The sequence below is a fragment of the Phocoena sinus genome, chromosome 5, assembly GCF_008692025.1.
Source record: "Phocoena sinus isolate mPhoSin1 chromosome 5, mPhoSin1.pri, whole genome shotgun sequence".
Classification (NCBI taxonomy): Eukaryota; Metazoa; Chordata; class Mammalia; order Artiodactyla; family Phocoenidae; genus Phocoena; species Phocoena sinus.
The window spans coordinates 19,371,293-19,386,839 of record NC_045767.1 but is presented as its reverse complement, the minus strand read 5'-3'; the positions used below and the strand labels follow the sequence as shown (position 1 = coordinate 19,386,839).

Below are 15,547 nucleotides of genomic sequence, written 5' to 3'. Positions count from 1 at the left end.
TGAAAAATCTTTATTTGAGAGATGGAACTTGATAAATCTTTTAAAGTAGCCAGTAATCGTGAAATAATGACTAACATTTTTAGATCACTTTTATATATTTTTTAATTTATGTTTGGCTGTGTTGGGTCTTCTTTATTTTGGCTGGTTTTGGTATCAGGGTGATGGTGGCCTCATACAATGAGTTTGGGAGTGTTGCTTCCTCTGCAATTTTTTGGAAGAGTTTGAGAAGGATGGGTGTTAGATCTTCTCTAAATGTTTGATAGAATTCACCTGTGAAGCCATCTGGTCCTGGACTTTTGTTTGTTGGAAGACTTTTAATCACAGTTTCAATTTCATTACTTGTGATCGGTCTGTTCATATTTTCTGTTTCTTCCTGGTTCAGTCTTGGAAGGTTATACCTTTCTAAGAATTTGTCCATTTCTTCCAGGTTGTCCATTTTATTGGCATAGAGTTGCTTGTAGTAGTCTCTTAGGATGCTTTGTGTCTGTTGCAGTGTCTGTTGTAACTTCTTTTTCATTTCTAATTTTATTGATTTGAGTCCTCTCCCTCTTTTTCTTGATGAATGTTGCTAATGGTTTATCAATTTTATCTTCTCAAATAACCAGCTTTCAGTTTTATTGATCTTTGCTATTGTTTTCATTGTTTCTATTTCATTTATTTCTGCTCTGATCTTTATGATTTCTTTCCTTCTGCTAAGTTTGGGTTTTGTTTGTTCTTCTTTCTCTAGTTCCTTTAGGTGTAAGGTTAGACTGTTTGAGATTTTTCTTGTTTCTTGAGGTAGGCTTGTATTCCTATAAACTTCCCTCTTAGAACTGCTTTTGCTGCATCCCATAGGTTTTGGATCATCGTGTTTTCATTGTCATTTATCTCTAGGTATTTTTTGATTTCCTCTTTGATTTCTTCAGTGATCTCTTGGTTATTTAGTAACATATTGTTTAGCCTCCATGAGTTTGTGTTTTTTACATTTTTTTTCCCTGTAATTCATTTCTACTCTCATAGCGTTGTGGTCAGAAAAGATGCTTGATATGATTTTAATTTTCTTAAATTTACTGAGGCTTGATTTGTGACCCAAGATGTGATCTATCTTGGAGAATGTTCCATGCACATTTGAGAAGAAAGTGTAATCTGCTGTTTTTGGATGGAATGTCCTATAAATATCAATTAAATCTATCTGGTCTATCATGTCATTTAAAGCTTGGGTTTCCTTATTAATTTTCTGTTTGGATGATCTGTCCATTGGTGTAAGTGAGGTGTTAAAGTCCCCCACTATTATTGTGTTACTGTCGATTTCCTCTTTTATAGCTGTTATCAGTTGCCTTATGTATTGAGGTGCTCCTATGTTGGGTGCATAAATAATTGTTATATCTTCTTCTTGGATTGATACCCTGATCATTATGTAGTGTCCTTCCTTGTCTCTTGTAACATTCTTTATTTTAAAGTCTATTTTATCCGATATGAGTATTGCTGCTCCAGCTTTCTTTTGATTTCCATTTGCATGGAATATGTTTTTCCATCCCCTCACTTTCCGTCTGAATGTGTCCCTAGGTCTGAAGTGGGTCTCTTGTAGACAGCATATATATGGGTCTTGTTTTTGTATCCATTCAGCAAGCCTGTGTCTTTTGGTTGGAGCATTTTATCCATTCAGGTTTAGGGTAATTATTGATATGTATGTTCCTATTACCATTTTTTAATTGTTTTGGGTTTGTTTTTGTAGGTCCGTCCTTCTCTTTTGTTTCCCACTTAGAGAAGTTCCTTTAGCATTTGTTGTAGAGCTAGTTTGGTGGTGCTGAATTCTCTTAGCTTTTGCTTGTCTGTAAAGCTTTTGATTTCTCCATGGAATCTGAATGAGATCCTTGCCGGGTAGAGTAATCTTGGTTTTAGGTTTTTCCGTTTAATCACTTTAAGCATATCATGCTACTCCCTTCTGGCTTGTAGAGCTTCTGCTGAGAAATCAGCTGTTAACCTTATGGGAGTTCCCTTGTATGTTATTTGTTGTTTTTCCCTTGCTGCTTTTAATAATTTTTCTTTGTCTTTAATTTTTGCCAATTTGATTACTATGTGTCTCGACGTGTTTCTCCTTGGGTTTATCCTGTATGGACTCTCTGCGCTTCCTGGACTTGGGTGACTATTTCCTTTCCCACGTTAGGGAAGTTTTCGACCATAATCTCTTCACATATTTTCTCGGGTCCTTTCTCTCTCTCTTCTCCTTCTGGGACCCCTGTAATGTGAATGGTGTTGGGTTTAATGTTGTCCCAGAGGTCTCTTAGACTGTCTTCATTTCTTTTCATTCTTTTTTCTTTATTCTGTTCTGCCGCAGTGAATGCCACCATTCTGTCTTCCAGGTCACTTATCTGTTCTTCTGCCTCAGTTATTCTGCTATTGATTCCTTCTAGTGTAGTTTTCATTTCAGTTGTTGTATTGTTCATCTCTGTTTGTTTGTTCTTTAATTCTTCTAGGTCTTTTTTAAACATCTCTTGCATCTTCTCGATCTTTGCCTCCATTCTTTTTCTGAGGTCCTGGATCATCTTCACCATCATTATTCTGAATTCTTTTTCTGGAAGGTTGCCTGTCTCCACTTCATTTAGTTGTTTTTCTGGGGTTTTGTCTTGTTCCTTCATCTGGTACATAGCCCTCTGCCTTTTCATCTTGTCTGTCTTTCTGTGAATGTGGTTTTTGTTCCACAGGCTGCAGGATTGTAGTTCTTCTTGCTTCTGCTCTCTGCCTTGGGTCTTAGTTGTGGCACACGGGATCTTTCGTTGCAAGGCATGGGCTTGTCTCTAGTTGTGGCGCGTGGGCTCCAGAGTGCATGTGCTCTGTAGTTGTGGCACACGGGCTCAGTAGTTGCAGTGTGTGGGCTTAGTTGCCCCACAGCATGTGGGATCTTAGTTCCCTGACCAGGGATTGAAGCCATATCCCCTACGTTGGAAGGCAGATTCTTTACCAGTGGACCACTGGGGAAGTCCCTAGATCACTTTTAAATTGACAAGACACATGTATGTCCATTAAGTGCAAGGCAGATATTATCAATATTGTCCCCATTTTATATATGAAATTTAAAGCTCACAGAAGTTGCATTTCTTTCCTACTTTTACAAGCTAATACATGCTGGAGTTGGAAACCTAAGCCAAAGTTAGCTAAATATTAGTTAGCTATTATAATCATTCTACTGATGTGGAAATATTTAGTCAGGTAGAAGGAAAGAGAGATGCAGCCCATGTAAGGAGGCATTATAAATGCATACAAGGTAAGAACAGCAAGGACACAGGAAAACCTAAAAACAATGATGTTTTTCCTCAACTTGCCACAGAATATCATTAGTCAAAGTTGTCTACATCTTACTCCTCAAGTGGATAAAATAATACTAAATGAGAGATTAAATGCTAAAATAATACTAATGAGAGAGTTAGCAAAGTATAACCTTGAAAAATTGAACCAAAATTTGTTACCTAGAGCAAATAGGAATAACTGTTGTACTTTTATGTACATCATTTATTATCTTTGTATTCTAACAATAATTTATGATTTCTTTCAACCTATTTTTATTGTATTCTTATATGGTTTTAAATAAAAGGTGCTTCCTGTGATTAAACTGTCATATAATTCTCATTTCTCACAAAATTATTGTATGTTTTATGGAAACTGTTAAATTCACTTCACACCCTTAAATGTTCTAGCCAAAGGAAAAGGAAGTGGAGGAGTAAAAACAGCCAAGTTATATGCCTGGGTAGCACTTCAGTCATTGCCAGAAGAAATGGTTATTAGTCCCTGCCTATTAGACTTTCTGGAAAAGGCTCTGGAAACTATCCCAATTACACCAGTTGAAAGGAACTATACAAGTGAGTGTCCTCTTTATATACTTATTTGCCCATCACATGTACTTTGGGGTCCTATTACTTAGAAGGATTTCTTAATGCTATTATAGATTCAGTGATAAATGTAAAGGAATTATAGAACTGAAGAAGAACTTGAGAGACCATCTAGTCCTGGTGGGGTTTTACGATTCTTCCACGGCCACAGCTAGTGACAAAATTAACATTTTTAGGTCCTAGGTTAGCGTGTCTCTTGGACTGGAAACTCCTTGAGGGCAAAGGCATAATTACTTTTTTCTTTGTTCGTTGTTTGGTATAGCAGCAGGGAATCAGAGTTTGGAGGAATGAGTAAGAGGTTTGAATAGGGAAAGATGTATAGAATGATGGGCTACAGCACCAGTGTTTTCTCTGTGTTCATACCCCTGATCTCAGTACTAGCATAAGAGAAAAAGATCTTTTAATAAATAGTTTGCCCTTGCCCTAAGAGTGCACTTAAAACTAAATATTTTAACAGCTATCAGCTCACAAGATGAAGATATGGGACATTTTGAAATACCAGATCCTATGGAAGAATCAACAACATCACTAGTATCATCTTCAACATCTGCTTACTCTTCCTTCCCTGTAGATGTTGTGGTTTATGTACGAGTTCAGGTGATATACTTCATTTATTCCTTTCTGTTTTAAAGAAAATTTTTTTCTTAAGTTTATTTGAACATTTACCATATTACTACCCTTTAACGTTTTCTTAAGCTTCATGGACCTTGAGTATGTCTATGATGGCTTAGAGGTTGTGTGAACCTTTGGGAAGTATTTGTACAACTTTATGTGTGTATTTACTTGTCTGCTGAGGAGGTTCATATCTTTGAGTTTTCAAAATTGAGATCTCATACTTTTGTGGCAAATGTAAAAATATGTAAGTTAAAACTTTTTCAGCACTCTATGCCATTTTTTATGATGGCACCTATATTTCTTGTCATTATGGTCATTTGGGGGCAGATATAAAGTGAAATTGAGATACAAAGTCACAATAGTACCTTTGTTAGATTTTTCTAAGAGTTATATAATATATATTTAGTATTTTATTCTAAAATTCAGTCCTATCTGTAGGCCTTAGGAGTATAGGCATACCTGAGAGATATTGTGGGTTCAGTTCCAAACCACCACTGCAATAAAGCAAATATTGCAGTGAAGCAAGTTACATGAAGTTTTTGATTCCTCAGTGCATATAAAAGTTATGTTTACACTGTACGGTAGTTTATTAAGTGTGCAATAGTATTATATCTAAAAAAACAGTGTACCTACCTTAATTAAAAAATAACGCTGTTGGGGCTCCCTGGTGGCGCAGTGGTTGAGAGTCCGCCTGCCGATGCAGGGGATGTGGGTTCGTGCCCCGGTCCGGGAAGATCCCACATGCCGTGGAGCGGCTGGGCCCGTGAGCCATGGCCGCTGAGCCTGCGCGTCCAGAGCCTGTGCTCCGCAATGGGAGAGGCCACAACAGTAAGAGGCCCACATACCACAAAAAAAGAAAAAAAAGACAAAAGAAACGCTAATGATCATCTGTTCAGATTAATTTCTACAATAGCAATTTGGCCAAAAGAACTTCAGTCTGATCTTCTGGAGTTTTTGCACAAGCTTTTTTGAAGATCTGATGAAAACATGTAATGAGTGAGGGCTTTGAGAGCTTGTAAAACTTCAGTTATTAATGCAATAGCCTTTTAAAATTTTAGTATAAAAGGAAATCATTTCCTTTAAAATACTTGATTATGAACAATATGAACGTAAACATCTTTAATGTTCTGAATTATCTAAATGTCTACATATTTACTGTTTAGAGATAGTTCCTCAAATATTTAGATTTTTTTAAATGATACCATTTTGTTAACATACTTTGGTTAATGTATCGTGTGTTTGTTTGAAAAAGGTAGGACACACTAAAGACAAAATTCTTTTAAGTAAGACAAAATTCTTTTAAGTGTCAAATAATAAATTTGGTATATGTAGACTGAAATGGAAACTGAATGTAATTTTTGGAGTCCAGTGGGAAAATTTTTAATCATCTAGCTCCTAGAAACTTTTTTTTTGGCTTTCTGCACTTTTTAGCCCTCACAGATCAAGTTTAGCTGTTTGCCGGTGTCAAGAGTAGAATGCATGCTAAAGCTGCCTTCCCTGGACTTGGTGTTTTCTTCAAACCGAGGAGAGCTGGAGACGTTAGGGGCTACGTATCCTACAGAGACTTTATCCCCTGGAGGTAATGCTCCTCAGAGTGGAACAAAGACCTCTGCAAGCAAAACTGGAATACCAGGTGTGGAAACATTCTTTTATTCAATTGGCATAAAGCCAAATATTATTTTAACAGTAATATATATTGCCAAATAAATAAATTTGGAAAAGGAGAATATTTGAGAATTAGAGTACTTGTAGAAAAAAAATCTATAGTAGATCAAAGTTTTGAGTGTATTTTATTACAAAGGAATGGCAGTGGGATAGCATTTTATTGTTGGTTTCACGTACGCATTACATGCACTATGAGGTATGAATGATAATGTGTTCAAGTACTTCTGAGTGTTCGATTTTATGCTATATTTTTATATTACAAGTAATCAGTGTTGCAAATGGTAAATAAGAGATGTAGTATTATCTTGCAAGGATTTCTTATCACACTGAATTAAAAGTATATCACATTGTGTGTGTGTATAAAAAGACTTTTTAATGGTAAATTTTGTTACCTACCTCAAATGTTTGTTTCATGAATGGTTTAGTTTTTAAAGCAGAACGGATGATTTCCTGATGAGATAGTCACACTTCACTGTATTACTGTGTCATTTCTGCCCTAAAAATCATTTAGAGATCACAAATGCAAAAAATAAAGATTTTCTTGGCCATTTTTTAAAAGAGAGACTAGAATGAATGAAAATTGATGAGAGAACTAATGTTCAGTGTTTTCAAGCAGTGGGGGGGTGATTCTGCCCCCAGGGGATATTCCGCAATGTGGAGAAATGGCTAAAGCAAAACATTTGCTTTGCTGTGTAAATCTCTGAAAATTTTCACAACAAAAAGTCGATATTTTACAAATAAGATTTTTGCTAATGCCATAGCCCACTGTCTTACACTTAGCTCCTAAATATTGCTGCTGGAATTGTATTGTAGTCAACAACATGTTGGAGCGGTAGTGCTGGTTTTTGAAAACATATTTTTTGATTATAAAATTAACTCATTGTTTATTACAGAACATAAAGAAAACAGAAAAGTATCAAAAATGAAAATAATAATATCCCTTTATCAGTTCCTACCTACTCTCTAGCATTTTTGTGAAGATATCTTTTTCCCAGGAAAGACTGAAATATGGTCTCTTCTGCTATGTAACTTTCAGAAATTTTAAATATAGGTTTTCCCAAATTATTAAGTATTTATCTCTAAAATAACTTTAATGACTGTATGATATAACATCATTTTGATCATATATTTGAAACTCCCTGGGCTCTTTGGTTTTTATTTTGTGAATAATATTGAGATGAGTATCTCTGTATATAAATATTTTTAAACATCCATAGGATTAGTTCTTAAAAGTGGAATTCCTAAGTCAGAGAGTGCAAACATTTTAAGGTGTTTGATATATTTTACTCTCTAGTAAGACTATAAAGATTTCTGCATCTTCACCACAACGTATCTGAACGCCAAGTTCACTGTACTCTTCCCAACACTTTGCTTTAAATTTATTTTCAATCATTGTTAATATGATTGACTAAAACGGGATTTTATTATTTTAATCTATATTGTTACTTTATTGGCTGTTTGACAGAGGGGGATAAATATGCCCATGCCCATTTCTCTGTTGGGATATTCACTTTTTTCTTAATGACAAAATATCACAAATTATTAACACAAATTATTATAGCAGTGTATATGTACTATGCTAGAAATATATAATGAGAGGAAAATAAAATGAGCAGCTATTTTTAATGTCCACATTTATTTTAGAAAATTAAAGAATGAAACAGCACCCCTTATTCTATCATCATAAAGCATGAAAGAAGGAATGATGATGAGAATAAATGTATAAGAAATGTAGGTTATGACAATATCCATTCTTTTAAAGGATATTTATTGAACTTTACTGAGTTCTGGGTCAGTACTAGGGGTTGGATATACTGTAGTGAACTTAGCTAACAGACATAGTGCCTGCTAATATGGAACTTAAATTGAATTTGGAGAAACAGATAATAAGCAAACAAACATGTTTTAAGTGGAAACATGAAGTAGGTTAAATATGAGTTAGCCAAGCAGAGAGTTGGGGGAATAAACACTCCAGGTACAGAATACAAGAATTCATGAAGTAGGAAAGAGTTTGACAACACTGAAAAATATAAAGAATACAACCAGTATAAGTGGAGCGTGGCGAACAAAGGGTATACTGGCATGAGCAAGATTTATATAGATAGGAAAGAGCCATATCATTCCGGGGAGCCACCTGAGAGGTTAAGCAGGGAAGTGGACGTGATCATCATTCACACTTCTAGAACACTAGTCCAGCTGCAGTGTGGCAGTTGCTTGGAGGAGAACAAGAGTGGAAGGAAGCAGGGAGAGAAGTTGGCCATTTCAGCAGCCCAGAATTGATCATTGTTTAGGCTAGAATAGCAATAGTAAGATGGAGGAAAATGGACATCCTTGGTATATGTTGTTAGACATAGAAATGCTATGGTGATAAGTTGCATGATCGGAAGTTAGAAGTGGGAAGGATGACAGATAGCTCCCAGGAAGTGTTACTTAAGGAGATGGGAAATACTGGAAGAAAAGCAGATTAGGGGAAAAGATCAGTTCAGTTTTGGACATGGTAAGCTTTGTCTTACCATGTCGGTGATCACATGTCTGTGATCCATTCTAGTGGGATGTCAGGTATGCAATATATGAATCCAATATATGAATCCAAAAGAAGTCTGGTCTGGAGATACGTATTTTAGAATCACTGGCAAATCATATAAAGCTCCATTCAGACAGTCTCATATTTTTTTATGTTTAAAGCATATTTGGAATTAGTCTGTCCACCCATGGTAGATGTTGCCAGTGACGGCACGTAGCTGCCCAAGAGAAGGAGATCCTTAACTTTCTCTATTTGTGTACCTTACTCCGTTTCCACTGTTTCTGGGAAATGTGGACTCCAGCTATATGGTTTGGGTTTTTTACAGTTCATTCTTCTCCATTGCTTAAAACCCAGCTGTTTTGTACCTCTTCCACAGCCTGCTTCCTGTAGAGCAAAGGAGAAAAGAAACAGGAAACCATGGAGTTGGCCAGTCATATGTATAAATAATTATTTCAAAGATGAGCAGAATATTCAGCCTTAGTTTATGAATGAACTGGAAAATACATCTAAGTCCTCATTTTAATTTCAAGGATTTAACTCTATTGATCGGTTAATGTTTGACTATTTTCACTTTATTTTCAAGTCATGTTTGTTTCTTGAGACTATATTAGTGACAGTTTTTTAAATTTTCTGTGGCTTATAAATATTTTGGTGTTCTTGTGTTCCCTGTAGGTTTGTCAGGATTAGGCAGCCCTCTTGGCAGAAGTCGACATAGTAGTAGTCAGTCAGATCTGACCAGTTCCAGCAGCAGTTCATCTGGGTTGAGCTTCACTGCGTGCATGTCTGACTTTTCACTTTATGTATTTCATCCATATGGAGCAGGGAAACAAAAGACTGCTGTTTCTGGCCTTACACCTGGATCAGGAGGATTAGGTATATTTAGCATGTCTGCATCTTTTTCAAATTTATCGCATCTTTTCAAGCTTTGGTCTTTTTAGAAATGTTATCTTTAATAATGGATATAAAATGAGATCAGAAACTTTATTTTTCTTCTTGATAATATCTATCCTGTCTCTACATAATAAGTAGAAATATGAAATAAGTAATGTAGGTAAATCAATTATATAAGAATTTTAAAACTCCAAATATTTTATAAGTGATATACACTGTGCAGTCGCTTCAGATATGAGGTTACTTATGTTACTTACATTTTAAATGTTTCATCAAATCATTGTCTATTTGTATAAAAAAATTACATTTTATAAATAGTAAATTTTTAAAGGCTGTGCATCACATTTGTTAATTTAAAATGAGACTATTATTACTAGTTATTTAGTGAACTTAAATTCCCCTGGCATTTTAAAGTACAGATTTACCACTAAAAATGCATAGGATGTTGATATTAGTGAATGTCTCTTGACTTATTTAGACAAATAATAAAGACACACACTCCATGTCCATCCTAATTTTTGCTGGAGAGATGCTGTAAAAATCATCTATTATGTTTATGGGCTTGAACCTATGAAATTATTGTTAGGAATGCCTAATGCTCATTAGGTCATTCTGTTTAAATTTTTACTCACTTAAGTGATGTTATTTGATAGCATATTCTAGCCTATTGGATAATTTCATGTAACTAGATAGTTGTGTGTGTGTTTATACATATATATGTGTGTGTGTGTGTTCATACGCATGTGTTTTTGGTTTGTTGTTTTTTTTTTTTTTTAAAGGGAATGTGGATGAAGAAGCCACTTCAGTCACTGGTCGAAAAGACTCACTCAGTATAAATCTCGAGTTTGTAAAAGTGAGTTTGTCCCGGATAAGACGTTCTGGAGGTGCCTCATTTTTTGAAAGTCAGTCTGTAAGCAAGTCTGCAAGCAAAATGGACACTACACTAATAAATATATCTGGTATTCAATTTTATAGTTTTTTAATTAAAATATTGTTTTTCCAGAATTAAATAAGGGCCTCCTTTTCGTGTTTAATTATTAAATACATTTAGTAATATTAAGCATTCAGTGACAAATTGATTTAAAGGAGAAGAATAACTGTCCAGCCAAGTATTATCTCAGTCCAGGTAATCAATGTTAGAAATATGATTGCTAGATAAATACATGGAAATATCACCCAAGGGCCAAAATATGCCTAATTGAATCACTGAAAACTGCTTCTTCGCTTCTCTACCATGAATTGGTAAAATTTCTGATTTTTTGTTTGATTTTTTAATTAGAAATTCTTAAAACACTAAGGAGAGATGAGTGTTGAAAATTTTTTACTTGGTGTCATTAGATCTTGAGTTGTGTGCATATGTGTTGACAGCTTTATAACTAGTTACATAACTATGGACAGATCACTTGCTCATTTTCTTTACGTTGTGATTTGAGTATTTAAAATTAAATGCATGTAGAACATTTTGAAGAATTCAGAGTACTATGCAAGTGAAAATTTTTTAAATTATTAACTGAAAAGATATAGTAAGTATACTTAACTCACTCAACACAATATATGTTTGGTCATTCAGCAAACATATGTTGAGCCTTTATTTTACAGTGAACTTGTGCCAGGCACTGTGCTAGATGCTTGAAGGTGCAGGCATGAATAAGGGAAGGTCTTATGAGTAGACAAATTACAGTGCAGTGTGATAAATCCTATAACAGAGAAACGTTTACTTAGAGAGGAGGAAACATATTCTGGCTTTATATGAGTGATCAGAGAAAGCTTCACAAAGGAGATGATGTTGGGTCAGATCTTCAAAATTATGTAGGAATATCCTTGGCTATAGCAACATGGTATTTAATGGTACAAAAGTGTCAAAAAGTATGCTTTTGGATCATACTTTGATTCACTGAAGCTGAAGCATAGGTATAACTGAACATTTAGTTAGTTGTACACAGTAGGTGAGGCCAGAGGGAGAGAGGAGTTGGCTAGAGGTAAAGCTGGTGAAATAGCCCAGGACATGATTGGGGTAGGGGGGACTCATAGGCCAGGCTAAAGAACAGGGTTCTGATCCTTTGGGTGGGGAGAAGCCATTAGAATTTTTAAGAAATGATATGACAACACTGTCCCAAAAGATGACAGTACTGTATTGTATGTTTAAAAATCTGTAGCTGGTAGATTTCATGTTAAGTGTTCTTACCACAAAAAACAACCAAAATTATATATTGATTATAAAATAATCTGTTTACATTTAAAAAAACAGAAAAAGGAAGATGCTTCAGATTGATGTTTTAGGAAGGGAGTTGATGGCTGAATGAAAAGAGGTGGTGGAGTGGAAAGATGCTTGAGGAAGCTGTTGAAACAGACTAAGCAATAGGGGATGAGGGCCTGAGTTGTTATAGGAAAAAAAGAGTAGAGGGAATGGTTTCAAGAGAAATATGAGAATCCACAAGCTTAAGGACAAGTTGTATGAGGAGCAGTAGAGGAGACAGGGATGCCTCAAACTTTTAGCTTAGGTGACTGAAGGGACAGTGAGGTCATTAACTTAGATAGAAAATAAAGAAGGAAATGGCCTATACGACCTTGAGGTGAAAGGGTCTGGTAGGCAATTGGCTAATGGGCTGTGTGGATATGGGCTCAGACTGAAACAGACACTTCAGGTTTGGGAGATGTTGGCACGTAAATGCAACAGAAGCTATGGTGGAGGAATAGAAGGCACGTGAAGCAAAAGCAGCAGTGTGCTCAGAGCAGAACCCCGGGAGACAGCCATGAGAGTGCTTTCAGATTGACAAGTGGCCGCTTTCTGTCTAAAAGGAAAATAGTAGTTTTCGCCATACAGTTATTTGGTTTGCAGCTACTTTTGAGGAAGTTTGTATTCTAGCTCATCCTGATGATTCATTTCCCATATTTGAGAAGAGCTCTATGTTAAAGCTGGAAGCTGTTCTTTAGAACCGATCTTTAGATCCTCTCTGAGAATTTCACAATATCATCACTTGATAATAGAATTCCAGTTTGCCCTCACCTTAAAAATGGAACTAACAGTGCAGAATGTGCTATTTTTGTCATTTGTGGAAGGAACACATTATCACTTACTAATCATACTATGTAACTTATTTTGGTATTTCATGAATTGTAATAGAATTATAATTCAGTTGTGTAATATCATGTCCTATTATTACCTACCATGTGAAAATATTAAAGGTTTTGGAAATGTGTTCTAACAAACTTTATTTATGTATCAGCTGTTTGTGATATAGGGTCTGCTTCCTTTAAATATGATATGCGCCGCCTCAGTGAAATTCTAGCATTTCCAAGAGCTTGGTATAGGAGGAGTATTGCAAGACGCCTGTTCCTTGGAGACCAAACTATAAATTTGCCAAGTAAGCTTGTTTATGTAATTATAAATTATACTTAGGCTGCTTTTCATTTTGATTACAATAGTAACAAGATCCATGATTGATAACACAAACTTTATCTTACTTGGTAAGTTGTACCCTGCAATTCTTTCACTCATTCAGCAAATGTTAGTGGAGCCCCTTTAATGTGCAAATAACCACTGGGAATGCACTAGCACTGGAGGTCACAAAATACTTGCACTCTCAGGGGTTAAGTTCAGCTGATTTTTATTCTGTAATGATTACCCTGTAATCTTTGTAAAATCTGGAAACACAGAAATACATTTAACCAAGTTAATCATGGTTAAACATGGAAAATAGAATATATTGGGGACATGCTATCATACTGCATTTTTTCTCTTGGACTTAGATATTGTTGTAGTATTACACTGCGTAAGTGAAAGACAGAGTTAGCATGATACAGTAGAAAATATCAGAAATCTGGGTCTGGGTCTACTCCCTCATCTGTAATATGGGATGGAGTGCCTGTCCTACCCACCTCATGGAGTTTCTGTGAGAATTAAAAAAAATAACATGCTGGAATGTACTTTGCAAACTGTACATCATACAGTTGTCAGAGATCTGGAAGGAATATAAAATGTGATTAGAAATGGTGGAGTGGTGAAATTCCTTATTTTATAACATGGTGATATTACCCTGTTAATTTTGTTTTTGCTATCTACTTTTCTGTTAGCATCTGGCCCAGGGACACCTGATTCCATTGAAGGTGTAAGCCAACACCTTTCCCCTGAATCTTCAAGAAAAGCTTACTGCAGGACCTGGGAGCAGCCTAGTCAGTCGGCCTCTTTCACCCACATGCCTCAGTCACCTAATGTGTTCAATGAGCATATGACAAACAGCACCATGTCACCAGGGACAGCAGCACAGAGCCTAAAATCCCCAGCTTCCATAAGGTCAAGGAGTGTGTCTGATTCTTCAGTTCCCCAAAGAGGTAACACTGCTCTCCTTGTTATCAGTAGCCCTCCAGTGACCCCAAGATAAAAATCTTAATTAGTTACTCCCAGACTTCTGCCCCAACTGCAGGAAGTTATTCTCTTGCAGGTTTTTATGGAGATGCGGGGCTGAGGGAGGAACCCCAAACCAAACAACAGACAAAGCACTTCACAGTATTGGCTAGCAGAAGAGACAGCTGGATGGCTAGTCGCTTTGAAAAGGGATAGGGAGAGAGGAATGAGCATATTGTTAGCATGAACCACAGGAAGTAAAACAGACCTACAGTGTTGTAAACTCCATATTGAAAAAGTTAATCTTTGCATTCTTTCAGTCATTCTTTTATTCAGCCACTATTTTTTTTTTTTAACTCTTATGTGCTCAAGGCTCTACTTGTGTCTAAGTATATAAAATGAATGATGTAGTTCATGTCCCAAGGTAAGATTAGAGTATAATGAGCCAATGCAGGACTCAGGATGTATACTGAGTCCATAAGAACAGAGAAGACAGGCACCCCAGCCAGCCTCTGCATTTCAGAATGGTACCTGCCTTCCAAGTTCTCTTCTTGGCAGCAGCAACTTATGATTTTCTCCTTTGGTAAGAAAATCCTAGGGTGATAAATGATCTGTGCTGCTATATCCCATGCACACCAGAATCTCCTCATATAAGATGGAGCTCATACGGAACTATGAGCTTTCAAGAAGGCAGGCTGGCAAACCCTTACTGACGGTTCAGTAAATGGTAACTATTAATATTTTGGAGGCAATATGACAGCTAGTAAATGTTAGGTTTTAACACAAGAATATCATTATTTTACTTTCTGGATTATAGTGATGAGTAGTTTTTGCTTTGTAATTGGCTGAGCATCTATGTGAATGTACATTTGATTTTCTATTTTTAGATTCACTTTCAAAAACATCAACTCCTTTTAACAAATCGAACAAAGCAGCAAGCCAACAAGGGACCCCATGGGAAACACTTGTCGTGTTTGCTATCAACCTGAAGCAATTAAACGTTCAAATGAATATGAGTAACGTAATGGGAAATACAACGTAAGCTATTCAGATACAAAGAAAATATATTTAATCATTAGTTGTAATTTTTCTAATTGTAGTAAAGCAATTCAAAACCTTTTTTTAAAGCTGCAATGTTTGAGACAGTGAAGACAGTAGATAAAAGATTATATACCTTTATCCTGAAAATGGTTTAATCCTAAAGATATTGTAACATAAAAACAGCATGAAATGTGTTCTAAAAAGATAGAAAATGATAAGGAAAATAGCATAATTTTCTAGTTAAGAAGAAAGCTTCATCATTAATGTTAATATTCAAATGTTTACCATAGTTTTTATAAGAGATGTATTGTTTCATTGCCCAACTTTTTTGAAATCATCTAACTCCTGTTTTAATTCATTGACACGGGAAGCCATATGTCTAATTAATAACACTTTTTCTTTTTTATAGCTGGACAACTAGTGGTTTGAAGAGCCAGGGCCGTCTGTCAGTAGGAAGTAATCGAGATCGAGAGATAAGCATGTCTGTTGGTCTAGGAAGATCACAGTTAGATTCTAAAGGAGGAGTAGTTGGAGGGACTATAGATGTCAATGCTTTGGAGATGGTTGGTATGTTGAAATTTTACAACTGAACAATATGTT

At 35.8% G+C, this 15,547-nt stretch overlaps 1 protein-coding gene across 6 annotated transcripts in view; it reads left to right on the top strand.

Moving 5' to 3' along the window:
- KIAA1109 (KIAA1109 ortholog) overlaps positions 1 to 15,547 on the top strand; it is a 209,065-nt gene that overhangs the window by 180,967 nt on the left and 12,551 nt on the right. For all 6 annotated transcript variants that reach the window (XM_032632288.1, XM_032632285.1, XM_032632284.1 and 3 more), the window contains 9 exons: positions 3,675 to 3,836; positions 4,324 to 4,463; positions 5,913 to 6,114; positions 9,343 to 9,543; positions 10,341 to 10,520; positions 12,789 to 12,926; positions 13,636 to 13,893; positions 14,794 to 14,944; positions 15,357 to 15,514. In XM_032632288.1, the coding sequence (XP_032488179.1) occupies positions 3,675 to 3,836; positions 4,324 to 4,463; positions 5,913 to 6,114; positions 9,343 to 9,543; positions 10,341 to 10,520; positions 12,789 to 12,926; positions 13,636 to 13,893; positions 14,794 to 14,944; positions 15,357 to 15,514 (1,590 nt within the window). The remainder of the gene's footprint in view (positions 1 to 3,674; positions 3,837 to 4,323; positions 4,464 to 5,912; positions 6,115 to 9,342; positions 9,544 to 10,340; positions 10,521 to 12,788; positions 12,927 to 13,635; positions 13,894 to 14,793; positions 14,945 to 15,356; positions 15,515 to 15,547) is intronic.